At 37.9% G+C, this 27504-nt stretch overlaps 1 protein-coding gene across 3 annotated transcripts in view; it reads right to left on the bottom strand.

Moving 5' to 3' along the window:
* Positions 1 to 12191: 12191 nt before the first annotated feature.
* The window catches only part of brf1b (BRF1 RNA polymerase III transcription initiation factor subunit b), a 329557-nt gene continuing 314244 nt past the window's right edge, over positions 12192 to 27504 (bottom strand). For all 3 annotated transcript variants that reach the window (XM_028822170.2, XM_028822169.2, XM_051920111.1), the window contains 3 exons: positions 23413 to 23464; positions 20596 to 20749; positions 12192 to 12876 (listed from right to left, as the gene is read on the bottom strand). In XM_028822170.2, coding sequence (XP_028678003.1) covers positions 12839 to 12876; positions 20596 to 20749; positions 23413 to 23464 — 244 coding nt within the window. In that variant the 3' untranslated portion in view covers positions 12192 to 12838. The remainder of the gene's footprint in view (positions 12877 to 20595; positions 20750 to 23412; positions 23465 to 27504) is intronic.

Below are 27504 nucleotides of genomic sequence, written 5' to 3' on the forward strand. Positions count from 1 at the left end.
CGAGCTCATAGCGTCACAGACGTGAGCTCATGCCCCAGTCTGATCCTTTCTACGTAGAGTCTGCATGTTCTCCACTTTCTTCACACGTCACAAAGATGTGTGTTTTAGAATAGTCCTGATGTGCGTAGCGAATGCATGCTTCAGCTAGAATGCCCCATAATGGAAGGGTAATCTTGTCAGAAGGGGGTGCTACTGCAAAAGTTCCAATCAGGTACCGAAAATGGACAAAATAAAAGAGAAAACATAATAAAACATGCTGTATCTATGTATTTCATTTTTTTGAAGTTCTTGTGGACTTTCGTTTTAAGGATGCCAATGACCCTAATACAAGTTAAGTGAAGCTATAATCAGCGGCCAGCAAACTCTGGCTAATACAGACCCTGATTAAAACAAAAAACTCCCAGGCACCCAGGATCTTTGGGAAAAGCAGAGAAAGCAAAGAGGCCGCCCAGCCATACCATGGTCTGATGCAGCTTCTGCAAACTCACAAAACTTGATGCACTATTAGAAATAAACCGACTCTGTGCACACTATTAGTGAAGATACAGCTCCTTAAAATTCCATAGTCATGACTGGCTATCTTTGTGTGAAAGTCAAGGTGAAAAAGCAATTGTGACATCGGTTCAAGCCTCCAATTGATATGCTGCTTACGCTCCATTTTGCAAATGTCAGGGTGGCTTGCATAGACACTGTGTTATGGTACAGAAAAAGTAGCTGGGCCCTGCACCCTCCAAAGACTCCTTAATGATTTTCTGCTTGGCTATAAATCAGACTCTCCATTAGTATTCCTTACCTGCATGCCTTCCCACTCCCCACTGGCTGAAATCAACATGATCTGCGAGACAATTGTAATTAAGTGCAATTTTTGATCAAAGATTTAGCATGCAGACATTTTTCAAGGGCTTGTCACGTTGAACCTGTAGAATATTAGCTTATATGATAACCTGACCGCCTTCATTCAATTTTAATGCATGGTTGTTTACAAAAAATTCAGAATGAATTCTAACGTAATATTAATGCTAAACAGCATCAGAGAGACTGTAAAAGCAGAGAAACTGCTCACTTTGTATAACCAGGCTGAGAATAAGAATAACAGCAGGGCATGAAGGCACTAAAGAAGGAAATTGAACAATAGAAGGAAGGCCTTGTAAAGGAGCACACCAAATCTACATGCAACAGTTGGCCCATGACCTGCCATATTTTTTTTAATATCCAAGTGGAATGTAAATAAATAGCATGAAACGTACTGATGTGTTGGCTTGGAAGCATGCTCTGATAGCGAATTGCTGCATCCACCACACATCAAACCACCTGGATTGGGACCCGAAGGCAGTGGGTAACACTTCAGAACCACTGGAACAGTGTGAAGTTTTTTTTACGGTGGCTGGGGTGCCAATCTTGCCACCAACCACCAAGTTTTTCCCTGAAAGCTGGTTCTGGCTGCAGGTTAATGTTATACCCAGGACGAAGTAATTGGAGGTTAAAGGCCTTTCTCAAGGGCCCAATGAAGTAGAGTCACTTCTGGTGTTTACGGAATTAAAATTGGCAACCTTCCGATTGCCAACACAGACCTCTAGCCTCATGTAAGAGTCTGCAATTATAAACCTGCCCATAAAATTCTATCCCATGCATCGATACTGCAGTAATTTAATCCATCAGGAAATTCATACAACAAATGTAACCTGAAATATCATGGACTTCTTTGAAGCTAAGCAGACATGTCTGAGGCACAGTGATAGGGTGCTCTATAAAGGCAAGCATTTAGCAAACTGAATATAAAAGAGCCTCAGATGATGTGCACCCTTATGATAAAGTGGCCTTATATGTACACATCTACTTTAGCTAGCCATTCATTTTTTAACCCCTTTTTGTGATTGCCTAACACTATCTTGGCAGTGATGGGTTGTATAGAACTTGGGAAGAAAAACATATTTCAGTATATTTTACTCTTTTAGTTAACTACTACAGTTCATTATCTATATTCCACCATACTTGCGTTGCTTTGGCATATCAAGACATGACTGTTGACTACTAACTGTGCTCAGTTGTCTGTTCTCCCCACATTCACACGTGTTTCTTCTCACATCACAAAAGTAATTGCATGACTGAAAATAGTGAATGAGTTTTGTGATGGGATATCCCATCCTGTTGGCTCCTATCTTGCTCCAGATGTTTTGCCGATAGGTCACTGCTTCTGGTAGTTCTGAAATAGAAATGGAGGGATAAAAAAGGACTATTATTAAACAAAAAAAAGACAATGGGCGATAAGAGATGAAACAAAGGGCAAGCAAGGATCTAAATTTGTCTGTAGGCCACTGAAGCTTCCATACTTCTCAGTTTACAGGATTGTTTACAAAAGCGGAAGAAATCAAAGCAAAGGGCTACTGTGGGAGAGGATCTTGCTGTGACCAGGATGTCCTTTGTTTCTATCTCTCTGTGTCCAGACAGGAAAGCTCATCAGCCACTCTGTTAATGTGTGCCTCATTAAAGTGGTAAATAAGGACACAGGCCAGTGCTTTCATCTCATTCAGTTGCACCTCTCCTTCTCCGGTACCTTTTCAGCCACACTTCATGAGCTCGGTACACAGCTTTCCCCTTGACAAGCTGCATAGATGTTTGCTGTTCTGAAGACACATCATTTTTAACCACCACTGGATTCCTCCGTTTCAAAGTGGCCTTTTACTGTACAATTGAAAGGTCATTGGACTTGGCAGAGTCTACTTAAAATTATGTTTGCTAGACTAAACTATCAAGAGTGTTGTGCTTTAGTAGAATATTTTAGCAGCAGAAGCAAGGGGAGTGCAGTGCTGCAGAAGAGCTGAGTCAGACCATTGCAAGCTACAGTGTCAGCTTCATTGCAGGGCTTTTAATAATCATGTTTGCACACATTGAGCCTGCCTGTAAGTAATACTTTAAATCCTCTTTCGAGAGCACAAAACCATAGAGTGGTCATTGCATTTTGGGGTGGGGGGAGATACTCGTACATAGTTATAATCCATAATGCTCTCTGCACTGCACTCTCAAGTCTGAGAACAGACCCTTATTTCAGATATTCCCCAAACACCTAGAAATTCTAGCCATACTCACCAGATCTGCTTCTCTAAGAAATTTCAAAAGCATTTAGAGTTAAGATGCAGGCCCAAGGGTGAAAGCATAACTTAAAACCTGCCTGCAGTTTAACTAGCAGGCATTTTTGTAATGTTGATATCCAGCATTATATGTCACCGTTAAATTAGTGAATTACTTTTGCTGTGTCTGCTTAGACAAATGGTTGATGGGGAGGTGGGCATGTTAAGTATTTACTATGTTTCATTGATCTCACCAAATGAGCATTTCTCTTTCGCCATAATATGCAAAGATTACTGTTTTAATCGTCTTGTATTTTACAAATGCATGAAGAGTACATGTGGTTATTTCAAATGGGTCCGTGTACTTTTTGGTATTTGAAATTTTGTTTCAGAAAATATCATTTAAAAAAGAAAGAGACACACATTTGATTTTCAACTTAAAAGGGAAAAATGAAAAAACGTAAAACAATTACTTTTTTCCTTTTGTTCTTTAGCACATCAGAAAAAAAAAATGCAAGAAACGAGAACAAGAAAGAATACCAAAAAGTACACAGACCGAGAAAACACCCTTTATTTATTTTGTCTGAACCAGAAGTTTTTGTAGGTCAACAACCTGGTCAGGTAATGCGCCACTGGCAGCAAACACTGGTCACTAGTGTGTAGACTGGTTTGCAAAGCTTGTATTTTTACCTGAAAGATGCGACTCAGTTTTTCTGCAGTCATGTCCTCGTCCCGGAGTGTCACTCTTTTTACTGTTCCAAAAAACAACGTAATGGTCCATCCTCTGCTGATGCCAGTGTAACTTCAAGGCCGTCGATCGATGTGTTGTGAGGAGGACTGTTCGCATGTGTCGTCAAAAATCACGCAGAAGAAGCACTTCCGGTTTCAAACAACGAAAATGAGTCTGTTTTCGTGTTTTTGAGCTATTACACTTTCATTATTTGAATCACAAATAAATCCAGAAAAGTATGTGTAATTTTAAGTTTATGACTGCTATTTGATACCATAAAATTAAAAAACACCTTATTTTCCCTCATTTTATTCTTTAATCAAAAACCAAAATTTGAAAATTCCTTTCATTTTCACTTTTGCTTCTAAAATGAAATTTCAAATACCAAAAAGAACACGGACCCAAATGCCAGCTCTGGAACAATCTCTGTGGAACTCCCATATTCCCCTATTGTCAGCATGGGTTTTCTTCCCAAATCCATACTAGGTTTAAAAATAGATGGTATAACGTGGCCAGGAAAGCAGACTAAAATTGGCAGGCAAATGGTTGGGGCACCAGCCAGGTGGCCCTATATAATTATACAGTTAGGTCCATAAATATTTGGACAGAGACAACTTTTTTTCTAATTTTGGTTCTGTACATTACCACAATGAATTTTAAATGAAACAACTCAGATGCAGTTGAAGTGCAGACTTTCAGCTTTAATTCAGTGGGGTGAACAAAATGATTGCATAAAAATGTGAGGCAACTAAAGCATTTTTTTAACACAATCCCTTCATTTCAGGGGCTCAAAAGTAATTGGACAAATTAAATAACTGGAAATAAAATGTTCATTTCTAATACTTGGTTGAAAACCCTTTGCTGGCAATGACAGCCTGAAGTCTTGAACTCATGAACATCACCAGATGCTGGGTTTCCTCCTTTTTAATGCTCTACCAGGCCTTTACTGCAGCGGCTTTCAGTTGCTGTTTGTTTGTGGGCCTTTCTGTCTGAAGTTTAGTCTTCAACAAGTGAAATACATGCTCAATTGGGTTAAGATCAGGTGACTGACTTGGCCATTCAAGTATTTTCCACTTCTTTGCTTTAATAAACTCCTGGGTTGCTTTGGCTGTATGTTTTGGGTCATTGTCCATCTGTATCATGAAACGCCGCCCAATCAATTTGACTGCATTTAGCTGGATTTGAGCACAGTATGTCTCTGAACACCTAAGAATTCATTCAGCTGCTTCTGTCCTGTGTCACATCATCAATAAACACTAGTGTCCCAGTGCCACTGGCAGCCATGCACGCCTAAGCCATCACACTGCCTCCACCGTATTTTATAGATGATGTGGTATGCTTTGGATAATGAGCTGTTCCACGCCTTCTCCATACTTTTTTCTTGCCATCATTCTGGTAGAGGTTGATCTTGGTTTCATCTGTCCAAAGAATGTTTTTCCAGAACTGTGCTGGCTTTTTTAGATGTTCTTTAGCAAAGTCCAATCTAGCCTTTCTATTCTTGAGGCTTATAAGTGGCTTGCACCTTGCAGTGCACCCTCTGTATTTACTTTCATGCAGTCTTCTCTTTATGGTAGACTTGGATATCGATACGCCTACCCCCTGGAGAGTGTTGTTCACTTGGTTGGCTGTTGTGAAGAGGTTTCTCTTCACCATGGAAATGATTCTGCGATCATCCACCACTGTTGTCTTCCGTGGACGTCCAGGTCTTTTTGTGTTGCCGAGTTCACCAGTGCTTGCTTTCTTTCTCAGGATGTACCAAACTGTAGATTTTGCCACTCGTAATATTGTAGCAATTTCTCGGATGGGTTTTTTCTGTTTTTGCAGCTTAAGGATGGCTTCTTTCACCTGCATGGAGAGCTCCTTTGACCGCATGTTGTCTGTTCACAGCAAAATCTTCCACATGTAAGCACCACACCTCAAATCAACCCGAGGCCTTTTATCTGCTTAATTGATAATGACATAACGATGGACTTGCCCACACCTGCCCATGAAATAGCCTTTGAGTCAATTGTCCAATTACTTTTGAGCCCCTGAAATGAAGGGATTGTGTTAAAAAATGCTTTAGTTGCTTCACATTTTTATGCAATCATTTTGTTCACCCCACTGTATTAAAGCTGAAAGTCTGCACTTCAACTGCATCTGAGTTGTTTCATTTAAAATTCATTGTGGTAATGTACAGCAGGGGTCCCCAACCCCCGGTCCGTGGCCCACTACCGGTCCGCAGCCGTCTGACAGCCGGGCCGCGAGAGAACTGCCGGCAATGGCGACTCACTGAGACTTTTCAGAACGCTTGGTGGGCGGGGCTTTGCAGCGGTGCAGAGAGAGGAGAGAGACCGAGGTGAGAGACTATTACAACAAAGTTTAAGGTCCCGACAGTTTCCCCATATGACACGAGTCTATAGAAATCGCGTTACTACGAAGTACATTCAGCAGATGCTTTCATTACAACCAAGTGACCTTGAAATGCTTGAACGAATCATCCACAGAGCAGTTAGATCTGTGGTCGCAGCTCAGATGTGCACGTTTGCACAACGATCCCCAAACAGAAACATTGTAAAAAAAATTCTTTCTTCGAACTTTACTCGTACTGTTTTTTTTTTTGCTGTTTTTGTTTTCTGTGGTTTTCAGTGATACCTTTTGCTTATTGCTTGTCAACATTTGAAAAACATCCATTGGAATTTAACTCATTGTCACCCTCCTATAGAAACGGCAGACACGAAAAAAAGATAGCAGTGTTAACGTTTGTGATGTGCAATCTGTTGGAATGACAAATGCAAAGCATATGTCTTTGTTATATGCAAAAAAAGAAGAAAAATCTCAGATTGCAAACGTATGCGAACTGCTTAATAACTTTAATAATAATAGAAATGTTTTGTAAATTGTGTATAAAACTGCCCCCCCCCCCCCCCAACCAACCTCCCCATCCCACCGGTCCGTGGAAAAATTTGCATCTAATAAAGTGGTCCTTGCTGTCAAAAAGGTTGGGGACCACTGATGTACAGAACCAAAATTAGAAAAAAGTTGTCTCTGTCCAAATATTTATGGACCTAACTGTGTGTGTGTATATATATATATATAAATAAATAAAAAAGCCACATAGCATCAAAATTGGAAGTAAATGTGACTAGCATCAGCCTTGTTTTTAAATTAGTGATGACAACAGAGGTGGGGATCGGTGCTCCTCACAAACAGGTCAAACACAGACTCTGCGGGCTGGCCCTTTTTATATTGTTTAAGGGGCAGAGTCTCCTTGGAGCCTTGTGTGTGAAGCTAGCTGTCATCCTTGGACGGGGGAAAAAGAAGATACCATTAGCGTCAGCATCCCCTCTCATACCAGGTTGGAACCGCTTACCTCACCAGAGCCAGGAATGTGTTCCCCAGGTGCAAATGTGTGACAATGGATGGATAAAAAGAGTAACTGCCAATAATAGTAAAGATACTATTAAAGAAAAAAAGGGTAATAAAAAAAATTAATAAAACAACAGCTAATCCAACTATAATCTGTGTGCCTCTTGCTGAGTCCACTAGATCTTACTTGATAATTAAGCTGAATATACATCTCAGTCTTTATAAAGGCATTCAGGTTAACTGCTCTTTGAAGTTAGACATTGTTTAGGCTAAAATGTTGGCATTTCTTGAAACTGGGACTCTCTTAATCACAATCCAAATGGCAAATGCACATGTGAAGAGAATGTGAGTTGCCATGAAAAATTGAACAGTATCATAGAAAACAGTCATACCCTAAACCAGGGGTCCCCAACTCCAGTCGTGGAGGGCCCCAGTGGCTGCAGGTTTTCATTCTAATCTTTTTCTTACTCAGTGCCCTGTTTTTGCTGCTAATTAACTCCTTTTCCATTCATTTTAATTGACTTGCTTTCGTTCCTCTGAATTACTTAGTTTCTTTCCTTAAACGGCACCCAAACAGGAACAAAATGTTAAGTGAGTGAGCCAACAGAAGACCAACTAAGTCAGGGCCTCCAACTCCAACCAATTTCACTCCAACCAGCTGCTTAATTAGCACCAATTCTTGTTGTTAATTAAACTCGTTATTTAATTTCATGGCTTGTTGCTGCTCTCATTGTGCAATCGCAGACATTTCTGAAATTGTTCATTTTCTCTTTTCTGTTAAAATGTTTTGTGGACCTGAGCAGATCAGCATTCCTGGGACCCTCACCTTTCTTTATTCTCAGATATTGTATGATGGACACCAGTTGCTTTGGCTCATTCTGTATCTCGTGGTTGTTTGGCTGCTAATTAAGGAAAAAGAAACAATGAATGGGTCTGAGTCTTTAAGAGCAAGTTCAATCAAAATGAATTCAAAAGATGTTAATTAGCAGCATTCTAAAGGGTTAGAATGAAAACCTGCAGCCACTGGGGCCCTCCAGGACCGGAGTTGGGGACCTCTGCCCTAAACCAAAAGAACATCAGAAACTCAAAAAACGAGGAGCCCAATCAGTCCATCAAGCTATTTAGCTAATAGCTAAAGCTGTCCCAACACTTCACCCAGATCCTTCTTAAAGGTTTCTGCTTCTACTCCATGTCTTGGCAGTTTGTTTCAGAGTCCCACAACCCTTTCCGGTAAGAAGTGCTTCTTGGCTTCAGTCTTAAACGCACATCCCCTTAATTTCCACTCAAGTCCTCAAGAATGTGATTCTCGAAACTTAAAAGAATTCTGCTGGATCTCATTAACCAATGCCTTTGAAAATTCTGAAGACCTGGATTAGGTTGCCATGCATTTTCTTCTGCTCGAGAATAAACAGGTTTAATCACCTGAGTCTTTCAGAGTAGTACATGCCAGCTTCAAGTGCTGATTTGTCTTTCTTGTAGCATGGTGACCAGAACTGCTCACAGTACTCCAGATATGGCCTCACTAGTTCATTATAAAGTCTGAGCATAACGTCCTTTGATCTATATTTAACAATTTTTACAATATAACCTAACATTTTCTTTGACTATTTTTTATAGCACCTGTGCATTGCTTAGATGATGAAAACATGTCAACATAAACTCCTGAATCCCTTTAAGAGGTTGCTTCCTGCAGGACAGTGTCTCCCACCTTACATTTATAATCAACGTTTCTTTTGCCCCCATTGTAGCATTTTGCATTTTTCTCAATTAAACTGCATTTTCCAAAAGTCTCCCAGTCCTGAAGCTTGTCCAAGTCTTTCTGAATTGTTTTTGCTGCCTCCTCAGTGTCTGCAATTCCTCTAGCAAATTACACAAGTATCTGTGTTATATTGTTATTGATAATATTGTTTACTCCTGTTGACATGGGTGTTTTAACAGTTCTTTTAAAGCTATAAATGATACACGGAGGCCTCTTAACTACATAACCACAGACTGTGACTAATTCTGGGTTATATACTACCTGTAGTATTAGTATTCAGGGAAGGGCTGTGGCAGCTTGCATCTGCAAAGGAAAAAAAAGTTCAAGGTTATTTCCATGCTGAAAATGTAACAAGGTGAAAGAAAACGTTTCAGCTGATGAAGAGTGTACGTTGTGACTTTAACTATCTTTCTTTTCAGTGTGGAAATAACTTTTTTCCATAGTAGTAGTCACATACTTAGAAAACAGTAAAGTTCTTACCTGCATTTCTGAGTAACAAGCAATACGTAAACACCCTCTAATGCCATGTTAAACTAGAATGCATTAAAATATGTAAACTTTATATTATTTAATAGAAAACACAAATCAGCTTACCAGACGTACTCCTGATTTTCGTTTCCATTGCCTGAAAATTTTGGGGGAAAAAACTCAGATAAAAACTCCTGTATATAGCCAACTTAAAGTACTGATACTGCTTTCTTTCCTCTTTAAACAATCCTGCAAGCCCATAACACAGCAAAGAACTGAAAGGAAAGCAATTTGAAGAGCTTTCTTTGTTCTTAAATCCAGCCATCACCAAGCCCACTTTAGCATCACAAAATGCTGGCACCATCTCCAGGAGCATTACGCACAGAGTACTAGTTCATTACAGGGCACATTAACTAACACACCCTAGGCCAGCTTAGATTTGGCAATCGAAGCTAACATGCATTTGTCTGTGATGAAGGAGGAACATCAAGTACCCAGAGAAAGAGCCACATGGCCACATCATGTGGGAAATGCATGCAAATGCCAGGATTTGAACCTCGGGTCTGAAAGCTAATGATTGTATTATTAATCATATTACAATGGACACCAAGATTTTTGAAAAGTTTGATTGCCGAAAAAAAATATTGGTGATGATAGACAGCTTGAAGCTGAACACAAAATATAAATTAACTTTTACTTAATTTAGTGTACAGTAATCCCTCCTCCATCGCGGGGGTTGCGTTCCAGAGCCACCCGCGAAGTAGAAACCATATGTTTATATGGTTTTTTTTATATTGTCATGCTTGGGTCACAGATTTGCGCAGAAACACAGGAGGTTGTAGAGAGACAGGAACGTTATTCAAACACTGCAAACAAACATTTGTCTCTTTTTCAAAAGTTTAAACTGTGCTCCATGACAAGACAGAGATGACAGTTCCGTTTCACAATTAAAAGAATGCAAACATATCTTTCTCTTCAAAGGAGTACCCGTCAGGAGCATATAAAGTCACAGAGATAGAGAAAAGCAAACAAATCAATAGGGCTGTTTGGCTTAAGTATGCAAAGCACCGCGGCACAAAGCTGTTGAAGGCGGCAGCTCACACCCCCTCCGTCAGGAGCAGAGAAAGAGAGACAGAGAGAGAGAGAGAGAGAGACAGAGTTTGTTTTTCAAGCAAAAATCAATACGTGCCCTTCGAGCTTTTAAGTATGCGAAGCACAGTGCAGCATGTCGTTTCAGGAAGCAGCTGCACAAAAGACAGCAACGTGAAGATAAATCTTTCAGCATTTTTAGACGAGCGTCCGTATCGTCTAGGTGTGCGAACAGCCCCCCTGCTCAATCCCCCTACGTCAGGATCAGAAAAAGTCAGCGCAAGAGAGACAGAGAAAAGTAAGTTGGGTAGCTTCTCAGCCATCTGCCAATAGCGTCCCTTGTATGAAATCAACTGGGCAAACCAACTGAGGAAGCATGTACCAGAAATTAAAAGACCTATTGTCCGCAGAAATCCGCGAACCAGCAAAAAATCCGCGATATATATTTAAATATGCTTACATATAAAATCCGCAATGGAGTGAAGCCGCGAAAGGCGAAGCGCGATATAGCGAGGGATTACTGTATTTCATCACCTAATGAGGCTGACTCATTGCATTAATTCAACTGAGCTAAATATGTTTCCTGCAGAATTTCATACGTACTTGGCATCTGATCTTTCTCGTTTAGGGGTCGAGCAATAGTTGGGCAGCTTTTATGAATCCCAGTTGCCCTCAAACTGCTTTTCCATTGTTGCAATGTCCTGGGAAAACCTTTCACTACTTTTACCACTGACTGCACCAAGAAGAGCAGGGAAGAAGTCCAAGTGTGAATAAAGAAAATAATGAATAAAGAAAATAAATCTTGAGCGACATATTGCACTTAATAGTTTTGTATGTTGTAAGCATGTTGTCAACCAGCTGGATGTAGTTTGGTGCTCTGTAGTGGCCAAGAAAATTCTCAACATCCTTGATTGCCTTCCATGCAATTACCTCTGACCCCACTAGCAAATCTTCAAACCACTAGTCGTTGATAATGCATCTTTGTTTCAGGACCAACAAAAATGCATGCTTTAATCTTCACATGAGTTATTTATGGAAACATCTATCTCAGATAATTAAATCCTTCACCTTTCTTGTTCATTGCTTTCACAAAAATTTTCAACAGCCCTAGTTTTATATGATGAGGAGGTAAAAATACATTTGTTGGATTGACAAGTGGTTGGGTGCCACACTTTTCTGTCTCGAAACGAAATGCTTACGGAGTGGCCAGTTCTTAATGTAATGAGACTCTTTAGCATGACTGTCCCATTCACAAATAAAACAACAACACTCGGTATATGCAAGCTGTAGGGCCACTATACTCTTACATCAACACTGATGTTCCAGTGATAGTCATTGCACTGTGTATATATACTTATGACAGAAAACCAGAAAAATAGGCGACCACAATCAAACAGTACCAGACAGACTAATTTAATGGTGTTTTTGTATCAATAAGATACACCCAAAAGTGTTCAGGAAGCAAAGCCTTTGTTGTCATTTTTATAAACAGTCTGATTTCATTAGTTTAGATTCTGCATTTGAATCATTTAATATTCACAAATATTTGTGACTCTTTCAAATAAAACTATGGTGCAGACAATATGGACAAGCTATTGTATGTTGTATTCTTAATATCCACTAAGCAGCGTTGATACATTTCATTGAAAAAAGTGTATAAAAAAGAAAATTGAAGCACACATTTTGCTGTCCACTTATAAAAAACAAAACTCAGTTTCATCTTTTTTTTTATCATTTTTAATATAAAAGGGCACCCTGTACTCTTTAACACAGTATTAACTGCAAAAATTAAATACATTATTTACAGGTACAAGGACGAATCTGTAACTAGCCACAGATCACTATTTAACAAGTTTCTAAAGCAAGTGTGCATGATTCTGCCTCAATGATGTTGTTTATTACTTTGTAAAACCAAAGTTTCCGCATATCACTAATAAAAGAAAAAGAAACAAAATATCTCTCACAAGCCTCCTTCATACAGCATATATACAGAGTTATGTACATATGATACAAGATTACCTTTGCTTCCTTCTATGATCACGAAGTACGGCTAATAGCCCTGATTAACTTTATGGTCAACTTTATTAAGGATTAATGCTGCTTCAGCTTTCATCACGCTTTTGTGTTCTTTTCCACTTTCACTACTGTCTACCTACAAATGCCCCTTTAGAGTTGCAAGATCTGATGTTAAATTTTTAAAGGTATTTTACGGAAAGCAGCTTTCCTTCATACTTCAGAAGATTATCTGTGCAGCTTCTTTTCTCCACTGGTTTAGAACAGCTAAGCACATGTCTTGTATTGTGTCCTGTATGAAAAGTCCAATTTCTCTTCTTGGATACTTTAAGAGATTAGGAAGTTCCAAGTCCTCAGCAAATGTTAGTATCCTTCATCTTCTTCCATTTCGTAGCCATAATCTGCAAGATAACATTGACAACACACTTTTAGAACTCTAGCAGTCTCTTGGGGACTTTTCTTCACACAGCTTAGCCGAATGAGAGTTTCTCAAGATGAAGTTGTAAATTATTCACATCTGTGACAAGTACTGGGATGCTTTTATTCATTTTTAAGAGTTTAAACTCTCCTTCCTATAACCTTCAATGCTGATACTCAAACACTTACTACAAACGAAACTCTCTGGCATCCCATTGTCTTCCAGATGACTGTCATAATTCAGCTGAATAAGGACTCAACCTCTATGGCCTAGGTGAGGTCTGAGTGTAAAGCAGCAGATTGCCACTGCTCATATATCAATCAGTCAGAAGCATGCTGTCTTATACAGGTCCAAATTAAGAGAAGCAACTATATACAGCGAGAGAGAGAGAGTTTTAATATTCCAAGTACACCTTAGAGTACGAAGCAATTACTTAGTTATTTCATGTTTAACTAAGGACTGAGAAGATGGGAATCTATTAATATTCTGAAGAGATAATGCAGCTAAAGTAACAACTGAATTGGCACATTTAAAACAGCAGAAGCTTTTCAGCCTACAAAATACAATTAAGATTCACCGTCTTTTTAATAAAGTACACAATCTGTTGAACAGTTCTGAAACACTATAATACATTAATAATCAGAATCTGGCAGCACATTATTAAAGCTTGCGGCTAGTATAGTGGTAATAAGCTGCCAACAATTGTCACTGGCACTGCGTATGCCTTACCTTTCTCTTCTGCTCTTCTACTCAGCTTATTGCTCTTCAAAGGCCGGAAGTAATTTAGCCTTCTGCGTCTCACTTACCGTCATACTGAATGTATTACCATAAATCTGTTGTTAGCGTTAGATGTTACTTCAGCACCAAGCTGATTTCCAGCTGGAGTGCTTCACTGGACACCACCTTCCAGACTTTTACTAGGGAGGGGCTGTTTGACCAATTGCCCTCTGTCTAACATTCTTACTTTGGTTCGGGGCCTATTGACCTCTGTGAGGTTTATTTCCTTAAATTTTATGTTTGCTAGAGTTCTTGTGTTCCTTTGCTATATTGCTTTCTAGTTTTTACTACCTTCACTTCCTGAATATATATACTTTGTATTGTGCTGTAAAAGATTATCATAGGGAAACAGAAGCATATGTCCTTGTGGCTGTCCTATACACCAAATAAAATTCCAAAGAGGCTGATTTTGCACAATAACACTGTGTTTAATAAAACAAAGAACAACATATTAACGCAAAATAAAATGAACCTAAACCAAAGCCTGCTACCACACTGAGTGTTGTGGTAGCTTTAAAGTACTACTAAGAACACACAGTCTCAACTCATGACTTTCTCTCATGTGACCCTGGTCTCTTCACCTGGATAATAATACCTTTCTTCATACATTCCACTTGTCTCCACAGTCAATGAGTCATCTGGCTTAAAATGGATTTAAAACCCTCTTATGGGGTCACATCCAGCTAAGATCTGCAATATCTAGTGAAATCAACCCTTTTGTCACATGGATACCCCACTAGTAATCTATCTAGTGGCTACAGATGTCCATGTATTTGTAGACTTTCACTACCCCTTCAATGGCCATGTTTCTCATAAAGCTTCTAGGCTACCTGTTTTTAAGTGAATATATGGTCTCACTCCTTTCAGTTCCGGTTGATATGGATTAGAGCTTTATAACTAACCTTGTACATTTTGTGCCGATGTCATTTAGCCAAGTATCAGGCATCCATATAATCTGCTGGCTTCTCTGTATTCGAGCATCTTAATGAAACATTATCCTTGCTCCCAGGTATAACTCACCATCTTCTAGTAAATTCCCTAACTGTTGCCCTTTCAAGGGTGCTCAAAACATCCACATGAATTGCCACTCCATAAAAAAATTACACTTCTTCCCAAACTGGCAGGTGCAGGACTTCTCTGTTTGCCTGTAAGGTACTCTCACTTCTCCCTCTTTGTCTTGTGAAGAACTTGACTTTCTCCTGTGATATCTGAGCAGTTCTCTTGTACATGGTAACCTCTAGTTATCTGAGAGCCTTTGCAATATATATATATATAAATGTACTTTAATATATTCTTATAGAATAAGAGTATTGCAAAACTAATCAACTTGATTTAGTCTTTAATATAACATAGAATCTCATACTTCTCTATATATCACTTTCAAAGGGTAAAGAATTTTTTTAAACAATGAGGTTTCATACAACAATAAGGAAAAGGCTTGTATACCATTTACAATTATGTTTGTTCCTGTTTCCAATTTAATCTAAAATGTCTTCTGGCCTTTATCCAAGTCTTAATATTAGACAGAATGAAACTAATTAAACAAAAAAATCGATTTCCTAATTCTTTTGAATAGAGCTTTCAGATTCTATCGATTCAAAGAAAGAATTTTGCTCAAATGATGAAATTGTGAATGCATAAAAAAAAAGAATCTTTTGTTGACAATATCACAGTCTTTAGAAAACAAGCTCGTCAAAGCGAATTCTACTTTGATTAGACAAGCTTTCTAATAAAAAAAGTTATAGATGCTTGGGTAACAGGAAGCTTTGTTTTCTATACCATTAAAAATGCTCTCCTTCCATCAGTACACAACCATTAAAATAGTGCAAAATAGAAATAAATCAACACAATTACATCTCTTTCCAGGAATTTTTAACCAACAAAACTCATTTTGTGAACAAGATGTGTAATATACCAGGAAATCAAAAAAAGAACCCTAGGGCAATGGCCACAGATTGGCAGACCTTCATTACATGAGCTTATTTCATCTTAAATGACGTTTCTATATGAAACTCATTTAATAAAAGGGAAACACAGGGGTGGGAACTGAACAGGGATCGTATAATACAACATTATCCTGATTCTTGGGTTATGATACAATTTTTTAAATAAATAACATGATATCTTTAATGCCACTTAATCTAATGTACATTTGTGGGAGGCACAAGTCTATCTTGGCAGCACTCGGCACAAGGCATGAAATGGTCCTGGACAGAATGCCTGTCTGTTGAGGAGACACTCAAGTAAATATTAATAATTGTGATTGAATTCTGCAAAAAAATTCTGTTACTATTATTTTTTTTATTTGCCACAAATAAACATTGAAATCATATCCCTAACAAACAAAAATATCAATCTAAAAAGAAAAGGTTTTGGTTCAATTCATCACAGTTAGGTCTTTAATATGGAAATGGATTTAAAATATCTCAGTAGTCTCTAATAGGACTAGACTACTCAGGTAGGGTACATAATATACACATTGGTACTGCACATTGTTTAAATTTATCTCTGAGTGAGTCTTGCTTCCTATTCCTTTACTATGTTTTTTTTTTTTAATTTTATTGACATTAGCCTTTTATTATTTTGCTTGCTGACCTTTGTTAATGCAGGATAGCCTTTGACTAATTAGGACAGGACCAAGCAAAGCATCTGCGAGAGCTTATATGTGACAAGCAGCTTGAGAAGTCTTGCTTTTTCCTCTGTCTTTTTATTTACACAGTTTGAAAAATTTAAATATGGTATAAAATGGCCCTCAATTGGTCCTGTTGGCTGGATTTGGATAATTAGTCCTAGTTTGGAGCATGCTAATAAAAAAATGTTGCAAATTACTTGTTTCATATTTCACTTTTTGCTGTAGCATTGTGAAAACCAAAATGAACACAAAAGCTTAACTTAATTGTGAACAGAGCACTGGAATACAGAAGGAATATGTTCTGTTATATGAATACCAATAAGATACATTGCTTCTACAGTTCATCCCACAGACATCATACTGCAAATACTAGCACTGAAGAACAGATTGTTATATGTATACTGTATTTAGTCAAAAAAAACTACCAAGAAAATGCTTAAAATAACCCACTGCATCTAGCCCCCCACTCTGTACAGCCTCTACAGGAAACAAAGGCTGTTCAACAGCAATCCTATTTATGACCTTCAGTTTGCCAGAGACAACAAAAATGACGTAAAAGCCCACCTAAGGGCAAAAAAAAAAATAAAAAAAAAAAATTAAGTACTGTATTCCAACAAAACTGGAAATGGGCGTATGATTTGATTTGATGCTGACTTGTACTTTCAGTATCTAATTCAACAAGCTAATTAAAATGACAAGCTCAGTAATAGGACATACTCTGGAGGTAGTAGCAAAGGAAAGAGTTAAAACAAAGCTACGTGCCATCATAATAATAATGATTTTTTTACATTTGTATAGTACTTTTCCCGCTACTCAAAGTGCTTCCACACAGGGAGAACCCAGGACGCAAACACATCTCCTTACTATAAAGCATGAACAATGCTGCACATCCTTCTCTTTGATACACCAACATTGAGTACTTTCAGCCAACAAATCATTCAGCAGAAGTGTTTCAAGAAACACTATGGGGGCTCCTTTATACCAACAGCAATACGTCTGCATAATGCTTCACTATGACTGTGACAGCCAAGTCAGAAGTTTTCTTTCTTTATAGTCATTCTGGTGACTGGTCAGACACAAGTATGTGTATTTTTATTTATTTATTTACTTACCTATCTATCTATGTATGCATTTTATTTAAAGAGCTTCTGTAAAAAGCCAAATTTCCCCTGGGGACAAAAATAGCTCTATCTATTTAATTGGTCTATCTATCTGGGTCACCTACAGTCACTGTGCTTTGGATTGAATCAACAAATTCTAGAAGAGAATGTTGTGACATGCGTCTCTTGGGTGACTGCTGACAGGATGTAAACCATGATGAAGCATGATGATGATCCTTCCAAATTTAAGCCTCTATATGAATGGCTGAAGCAGAGGAAAGTGTGTCAAGGTTCTTGCCTGACAGCAACTGATATATGAAAGCAAGAACTAGTTCAAGTATGACAGTACAAAAAAAATGAATGCAATGAAGTTAGTGTGAAACAAGCAAGGGCCATAAACTCTTCAAACTGAATCGGTGGAAATAATCTGATGAAAAAAATAAATGTTTGAAGTCACTGCTGAGAAAGATGCCACTACTACATCTACAAGTTCACTTAAATTTTATAAGAAACACAGTTCATACTAGATCAATGTTTTGAAAAAAAACATAGAACCTTGATTTTATTTGTTTAATCTCCTTATTTATTCCTAGGTCATAGATGAGGATCTGTGTCTATTTATGTTAATTTCAATGCAGTAAAAAAGGTTAAATCTCACAAAGAGTTATACTTTCCTCATCATTGTATCTCTAAAGAACTAAATACTGAAGGGTTAAAACTAACATAGTGTACAACCAGCACTTGAATAATAGCATCAGCATTTTCACAATGAATGATTTTTATTGTAACTATGCTATGACTCCTGATCTGAATGGGTTTTGGTCCACTAATATTTGGTGGCAGTCACAGACATTTATGTCAGTGGGAGAGGATGGCTTTTTCCCTATGGTTGATTTCAGAAATGATACAGTCTGTAATATAAATTTACAAGAATGGTGCACAAAATACCAATTTATATGATTTTTAAAAGCATTTATGAATGCTGTTAATTTATACAGAACTGAATTGAAGAAATTAAATTAATTTAATCACACTGCATTGGCTTTTTTTTCTCACAGTTAAGTAATTTGCCCTCAAGGGAGCTTGGAACAAATTCTTATTTTATTAAACAGAATTACTCATTAGCTTACTTAATTTACACCAAAGATTTCTAAACGAAGTAAGTTACATTCACAAGATTTAAAAAATTGTCTAGTTTAGCTATGCATTCTATTTAATTCCTAGTGTTTTTGCCAACTAATTAAAATTGTTACATTTTAACAGAGAAAAAATGTACAGAAATGTAATTAAGGAAAAAATAAAGGTGCCACACAAGCTTCTGTCCAGTGCTAAAGTACTATTTCTTTGTGAACACTCCTTGCTTGAAATTATTTAGAAATGTGTGTGGAGCTGTATATTTGAGCTGTACTTCATCTAGTTTTTGAAAAATGAAACTGGCAGGCTTTCAAATGTATTTTCCTTTTATGGAAGGCCTTCTTTTACACAGCCTCTGCTTCAAAATAGACATTCAAGCAATTCAGAGTGACAAGAGGTATTTAAAAAAAATCTTTTCTACAGTTATGATGACAGAATTTGTGCTAAGGATGACATATGTGACAGAGGAAAATGTTTTAGCATAATAAACATTTGCCGTTCTTTTTACTCAATCACATTATTATTAGATTTTCCATATAATTAAACACAATTTATAAATTAGGGGTTCTCAGGCACAGTATGGGGGAAACCTGTCAAAGTCTTCTTGTATGTATTTGTACTTTCTTCCCTTTTTTTAAATAAATCACAGGAATTGTTGCCTTTGGATTAATCCATTTGATTAAATAATTTGTGCACTAAATTTGTAGGATGAGACTTGTATTTTCTTTATTTTCCATCAGATTTTAAAATATGATTTTTCTCTCTGAATTTTATTTAATATGTGAAAACAGATGGTTAACAAAGAGTCTTCTGCATCATCATCTTTTGAAAAACAGAAATCAAAAAGAGAAGAGATAGATTCACAATTTCGATAAAATAAACACACATAACATCATCTCTATTAGCTTACCAGAGGAGATGGACTCAAGTGTCTACTTTTGCTTGTAAACCTGATTTCTGTTTGCTATGGTACTTTAAAGAAGAAAATGCTAACACTTCTAAACAGTGCAAATATTTAAAGTATTTAGAGTAGTTTAGCTTCAATTAAATTTGAACATTAACTTCTGCAGAGGAGAGTGTCACTGTTGTAAACAAAAGCCAATTATCACAAGAAAAATGCTTGTATTTTATGAGCTCAGCTTGACCAGCTTTAAAAGTCACTAAAGTGATATCACGTGTTTTAGCACTCCTTTTAAATAAACATTTTTTTTCCATATTCCATGTGCTAATACCTGTACTGCAATGTTTGGAACAAGTAGCTCTATTCCGCAGGGACTCAGAACCATAAAATACTGCAATGCACTAATATGATTCAATTATTGCCACAGTAGCACTGCAAGCTATCAGATGAATATTATTCATCAACTGAGCAACACTTTTAATAGCTTATAATTAAAACAATGATCCTAGTGCACTGAACTATATATAAAATGTGTTAAGACCTGGGTAACTGCTCAAAGTTAATTAACTAGAGAATTTAAAGAAAAGAAATCTGATATTCTGCTATGAAAGTTACAATGTTTTGCAGCGGAGTGCATAAATTATTAAATTGTTTATATGCTACATTACAAGACAGGTCACAATTGTGATGCCAGAAAGAAGATCAATCAATTAATATTATATTTGCTATTCTAAAAAATAACAAATAGTAATAATAAATACATAAGCCTAATTATAGTATTCAGTCCTATAGAAAACAATGCCTCAGTTCATTTCTGAAATAAATAGTTCAGTATTTATATCACTTTCTCTTAAATGCAAACCATATTAGAAGATAAAATGAGTTGTATTTTGGGTGCATTTTCATTTTATGTCACTCAGTTGCTGCCCGTACATTAAATAAGTTAAGCCCTTTGGCTTCAGTCTGGATGAACTGTTTGATTTCAGCATAGCCAGAATTGTATTCAACAGCTGGAAAAACTCAGTCTTTAAAATGTAATCCTGGGGATTAAAATGACATGGATCAGACAGAAATTCCTCACATTAAACTAGAATTAAAGGAATTCATATTATGAATAGAAGGAGAATTTGTTTTAACACATCCAGACCAATACATTACCATTTCCTCCAATAAGCTGCAGTGCACTAACACATGATTCTTCCTCCTCTTCATCTTCCTCTTCTACTGCCTCTTCTTCATTGTAGACAACCGGTCCACTTTCCACTAGGACTGTTTTTGAGGATTCCACTGGTGTAGCCTGGGAACCAGGAACCTATAAAAACAGAACAGAAGCAGTGGCTAAATGAGGTGACAGGACGGAAGGGATGTAGAGTTCAGCACCATGTAATTTCTGCTTTAATAACTTACTCTAGAGTTTAGATAACAATTAACTACATCTAGATGCAAAAGACTAATGAAATCTGTTTAAGCCTAAGAAGCAACTACAGAGTAACAGTAGCTTAATATGGTCTAACTGTGAAAATGAGAAAAATCTAGTGGTAATATCCTCACCATTCTGCAAATAATTTACTAGGACAGCAGCAATAAGAAAGAATTTTGTATTGTTATTTACTATTTAGGAAACTTAAAATGAACATTTATACAGAAGCGAAAGGTAATCCCTAGTTTGCCAAGTAAATTCTTCCTGAAGTATTTTCTAATAGATTTCCATGGGCTCATGCTTTGGTGACCAAAAAGGTTTTAAAGTGGGTACAATTAAAATGAAACCGAATAGCCAAGAGCAGGTGTCTTGACATTAAATCTTTAAAGTATAAAATGTGTATTTTCCCGCAGCTATTTTTATTATTATTACTTTGCTCAAGATGTTACATTGCCACTGTAAATTCACTTAATGTTAAATCTGGTGGCCAATTACACAACTTTTAGTTGGAGGGGATGTTAAACGTGATGACTAGAGTTGCTGATCTAGTCACCTGAGCATGACAAGATTACAGAAGCAGAAATCACAGGACATGACAAATTATAAGACTCTGTTCAAGCTTTTCACAATAGTTTCACATTTCCAAAGTACCTCAAGCTTGGCCCTTTTTTCTGACAGCAAATAATGTGCTGTCTGACAAAGCTGGCATTGTACAAATGTTTTCAATGTACGGTGAGTTCAGCCACAATCTCTGTTCTTTTTTCCTTTTCCATTATGTTGTGGTACTGAGACATCAGAAAGACAAGCCTCTTTTCTGTTTGTAAGGTCCAAAACACATAAGTCCTTTATTCCTGCATTATATGCAATGAACATTTGGGTTAGTGTTCATTGGTTCCCAACACCCTAACTCACTGAGCCTTCTCCTACGACTTAAGACAAAATCAAACTTTTGAGTTGCAAACTGTCTCTGGGGATGTGAAATTACACAACTGGAAGTCCTGGAAGTGTACGGAGACTGCATCGGACTCATTAAGATTATGTAAATGAAGTCCGTGACTGAAAATCATTGCAAAAATCATGTAATGGGTCATGGCCTGAAGAGTTTCTTCCATCTTGCAAAAGTACAGACAAATGACTAAAAGGAAAGCGCATCAAAATAATTCATTATTCTTGAGTGAAAAGGAAAACAGTACTGTATTTTTTTTAAATTGTCATCAGAATTAGATAGATAGATAGATAGATAGATAGATAGATAGATAGATAGATAGATAGATAGATAGATAGATAGATAGATTAAAACTCCATTTAACCACATTCAAACTTTAAATACATTCAGAAAATGGATATTGGAATAAATGTTTACAGTGCACTCTAATGACAATAATGATAGCTAATAAAAACTTAGTTATAGAACAAACTTTCATTATAGACTCACTTTGAAAGAAAAATGGTATATATAATAAATCACTTCAAAACCAGTGCATAAGAACCATTTATATATCCAGGATCGGGTCACAAGTGTGTGTGTGTGTGTTAAGAGGTAAAATCATAATGCCAGGTGATTCTAGGTGATCTCTATGATAGCAAAGAATTTTTTTTCTCTTTCTGCATAGTATCTGTTAGTGATCACAGTACCTCACAAAAATCACATAATGAGGTGAAGATCATTTTATTTTGTCTCCAGAAGCAGTAACAATGAGAAGCCACATATTACCACTTTGTACCAACATACACTTCTTTTATAGTAAATGCACTTTTTTTCTTTTTCTGTATAATATCAGTTAGTGACCAGACTACCTCACAAAATCACTTACATAATGAGCTGCAGATCATTTTATTTTCTCTTCAGCAGCTGTAACAAATGAGGAGCCACATATTATGCTTACAAGAATCAATTCAGGGGTTATAGCAAACAGTCTCAGGCCCCAGTAGGGGGTCGTCTGCTGTTCTCTCCACACATTATTGCTCACTAAATCAATTATCAAGTATAAAAGGTCATGCACCAAAGTAAAGCTTTACTCTGTCTAACAAACTACATAAGCTGTAGTACCCCAGTTTATCCCAATTGAATGTCCTCTGGAAATAAACATTGACCAAGGAAGGATCAAATTTCCATAAGCACTTCTCTTAACCCTTAAGCCACCTTCTAGGGACAAAGTCACATTAAGTTAATGTTAACTGCCAGACTTGTGTTGCTTTCACTCTACCGTGGTCCCTTGGAGATATAGCACAATTTTATGTGTATACACTCAACACCACAAGGCACAAGTGGATAGGCTGAGGACTACCTTAGATTTTCATGCTGAAGCTTGCCAATCAACGTTCCAGGCTTCTCAAACGTTTCAGTTTTTTCAAAATGATGACATCTGCCTTTCAGTATGATTTACTTTTAAAAGCTCACCAGCAGTTTATTTTTAAAAGGTGCTTTACTCTCAGGTTCTCATAATTGATGTTTTGACACAGTAACTGCCTGGCATGGTGTTTAAAGAAACACTAGACTTTGAACAATCTAAAAAGAGGTTTACGTATGCTGGTCATTAAGTATTAAAGATTACCTGCTCTGCTGCAATTTTCTTTGTGGGCTGAGATGAGATTAAAGGTTGCAACCTAGAAAGACATAAAAACAGAAGTACATGAGAACAGAAAATAAGTTGTAACTCCATTAACACACAAGCCAAACGACATATTAAATGTTTATTTCTAAACTCAATAAACGCACTTCTATGCATGCGCAGCAAAAAAGCAAAAAGCTGAGGGGAAATAAATTCGTATTAATTTCTGCCTCAATACTACAGCTACTTTTTTATAATAAATCTTTTGAAATGACTCATTTATACATAAAAAAATCTTTAACATTGTCCATTTACATTCATCTGTACTACAAGTTGTAGCTTACAGGTGTTTATAAGCTAAAATGACTTTCTCACATACCGTGTTATAATATTTTACTTTATCTTTTTTCACACAACCTTCAAAATCCAGTTACACAACTTCTTCTATTCCATCTTTTCCACAATTGTACAGTTTCCACTTTGACATATGTGTATAATGCACGTTCTATTTTAATTCCAGTTATGTTCCCACCATTTTTCTTGAAAAGTACTCCAATGAGACTTAGGCTTTAGTTTGATACTCTTTACAATCCCAAAAATGTCATTGATATACCTAAGAAATAAATTCCGCTATTACAGTCTTCAGCAGCACTTAAATTTTTAAAATTAGTTCTGCCTTCCTCTGGATAATTTCTGTATCAACAATAAAACAAATTCAAGTCATTGTCACTCTAAAGAGATTAGGATATATTTCCTCATTTTTCTGAACAACTAATACAAGTATAATCCAAATAATACAATACACATACAGTGCATCCGGAAAGTATTCACAGCGCATCACTTTTTCCACATTTTGTTATGTTACAGCCTTATTCCAAAATGGATTAAATTCATTTTTTTCCTCAGAATTCTACACACAACACCCCTTAATAACAACGTGAAAAAAAGTTTACTTGAGGTTTTTGCAAATTTATTAAAAATAAAAAAACTGAGAAAGCACATGTACATAAGTATTCACAGCCTTTGCCATGAAGCTCAAAATCGAGCTCAGGTGCATCCTGTTTCCCCTGATCATCCTTGAGATGTTTCTGCAGCTTAACTGGAGTCCAACTGTGGTAAATTCAGTTGATTGGACATGATTTGGAAAGGCACACACCTGTCTATATAAGGTCCCACAGTTCATGTCAGAGCACAAACCAAGCATGAAGTCAAAGGAATTGTCTGTAGACCTCCAAGACAGGATTGTCTCGAGGGACAAATCTGGGGAAGGTTACAGAACAAATTCTGCTGCTTTGAAGGTCCCAATGAGCACAGTGGCCTCCATCATACATAAGTGGAAGAAGTTCGAAACCACCAGGACTCTTCCTAGAGCTGGCCGGCCATCTACACTGAGCGATCGGGGGAGAAGGGCCTTAGTCAGGGAGGTGACCAAGAACCTGATGGTCACTCTGTCAGAGCTCCAGAGGTCCTCTGTGGAGAGAGGAGAACCTTCCATAAGGACAACCATCTCTGCAGCAATCCACCAATCAGGCCTGTATGGTAGAGTGGCCAGACGGAAGCCACTCCTTAGTACAAGGCACATGGCAGCCCGCCTGGAGTTTGCCAAAAGGCACCTGAAGGACTCTCAGACCATGAGAAAGAAAATTCTCTGGTCTGATGAGACAAAGATTGAACTCACGTTTGGAGGAAACCAGGCACCGCTCATCACCAGGCCAATACCATCCCTACAGTGAAGCATGGTGGTGGTAGCATCATGCTGTGGGGATGTTTTTCAGCAGCAGGGACTGGGAGACTAGTCAGGATAAAGGGAAAGATGACTGCAGCAATGTACAAAGACATCCTGGACGAAAACCTGCTCCAGAGCGCTCTTGACCTCAGACAGGGGCGACGGTTCATCTTTCAGCAGGACAACGACCCTAAGCACACAGCCAAGATATCAAAGGAGTGGCTTCAGGACAACTCTGTGAATGCCCTTGAGTGGCCCAGCCAGAGCCCAGACTTGAATCCGATTGAACATCTCTGGAGAGATCTTAAAATGGCTGTGCACCGACGCTTCCCATCCAACCTGATGGAGTTTGAGAGGTGCTGCAAAGAGGAATGGGCTAAACTGTCCAAGGACAGGTGTGCCAAACTTGTGGCATCATATCCATATTACTAACCGAGAATGCTAAACCGGATGATGGACGCAGGCACATCCGGCAATGGGCCGTAGCTGCAAAAAGACGTACTGCGCAGGTGCAAAAAGTCCGCGAGAGTCGGCTGAGGAGCCGAGAAAGGCGGACAAAAGAGGGCGAGAGAGGCGGATGAGGGGCCGCGAGAGGCGGACAAGACCACAGAAAAAAGGAGTGAGCACAGGAAAAATGGAGAAATGAGGCGCAAAGAGCACCGAAAAAAGGAAAAGGCACATAAAAAAGTATTCAAACGCAAGCAAAGCACGAAACACATTGCACACGAAACTAGACCCAAAAAAAAAAAAAAAAGAGGCTCGCGCACAACAGCAAGGCACCCCCCCCCCCCTACAGGCACCGGACGGGACACACACCAAGAGGGGGATTCAACAAGCCCATGGAACACAAAAAAAAGAACACAAAACCACCCCACAGACCCTACAAGCAAGGGACGGGACACACACAAAGAGGGGGATTCAACAGGACACGGGAACACAAAAAGAAAGAAGACGCTCGCGCGACAACAATCCTCAACCCCCCCCCCCCCCCACACACACACACAAACACACATCCATAAGAAGTGACACCCAAAGCCACATATTCCAAAGTGAACATCAACACCTTCACACTAGACAGCATAGGTGTCAGCATTGGTGGATCTCCTTACAATAAAGCACTATTAACCGTTCAACTACAGAAAAGGAAACATATTAACGGTGACTGCGATCCTCCTTATTACTTATCCATATTTCGCATGCTGAGAAAGAAACAAGTCATGAATACACGGTCACGGGTACAAAAACGAAAAGGAAATGATAACAGGAACAAACACACGAACACGAAAGAAACAACAAAATAGATGGCTATGCGGCATAGGTGGATCTCATTACAATAAGGCACTATTAACCGTTCAACCGCAGAAAAGGCTCCATATTAACAGTGAGTGCAATACTCCTTATTACTTATCCATATTTCTAAAAGAAAAAATGTCTCGACTCCAAAAACGCAAAGCTCAACTAAAGCTTCTAACTAACGATGTACCTAAAAGTAAAAACTTTATGAACTGCATTAGATCCTACAATAGTTCATTTGCTTTTGCATATACCGGAGTAAATATCAGGCCACCAAAAGGCAATGGCCCATACTGCTTTCGCATATGTGCACAAATACTGCATCGCATTGGAACAGTGCACCCTGAAACAAATCAACAACGCAAATATGCACAAATCTACATCCTAGATCCACATGACGCAAACTATCAATCAAAGTGCTGCATCGCAACAGGCACGGATTCAAAACGAAACACCTCCCGTCTCAGACATACATTAATGGCAGCGAAGGCTACAACGGGCTTCTCACACAGCACAGGCAAATCGATTACAGCTCCAAAACAACACGTCCCAAATACTTCACATGCAACAACGCGCCTCTCAAACGGCACAAGGAAAACATACACCAGGAAAATTCATTCGGATTAATGAATGTCATTTGCAATCATTGTCATTCACTTCACTTCCCTGAAGAAACAACTGGCAATACAAGTTATACATTTACACGTTGTTGTCAAAAGGGTCAAATTAGACTGCCTTCTTTACATTCATATACTGAATATCTACAGAAGCTTATAACTGACGATGTACCTGAAAGTGAAATCTTTATCAACTACATTAGATCCTACAAATCGGTATCCACTATGAACATTAACGGTGGCACTGCACGTGACATCCGTCTTGAAAAAATGTTGTTTATTGATGAATGTTCAATGGCATGAAGTCACTTACTCAACACCATTCATAAACTTCTACAAACGTTTATGAATAATAATATTCGATTTGGAGGAAAGGTACTTTTATGAGGAGGAGATTTTAGACAGTGCTTAGCTATTCTTCCAGATGCCATGCACTCAGCTATTGTTCAGTGCACCTTA

The sequence above is a fragment of the Erpetoichthys calabaricus genome, chromosome 16 (assembly GCF_900747795.2).
Source record: "Erpetoichthys calabaricus chromosome 16, fErpCal1.3, whole genome shotgun sequence".
Classification (NCBI taxonomy): Eukaryota; Metazoa; Chordata; class Cladistia; order Polypteriformes; family Polypteridae; genus Erpetoichthys; species Erpetoichthys calabaricus.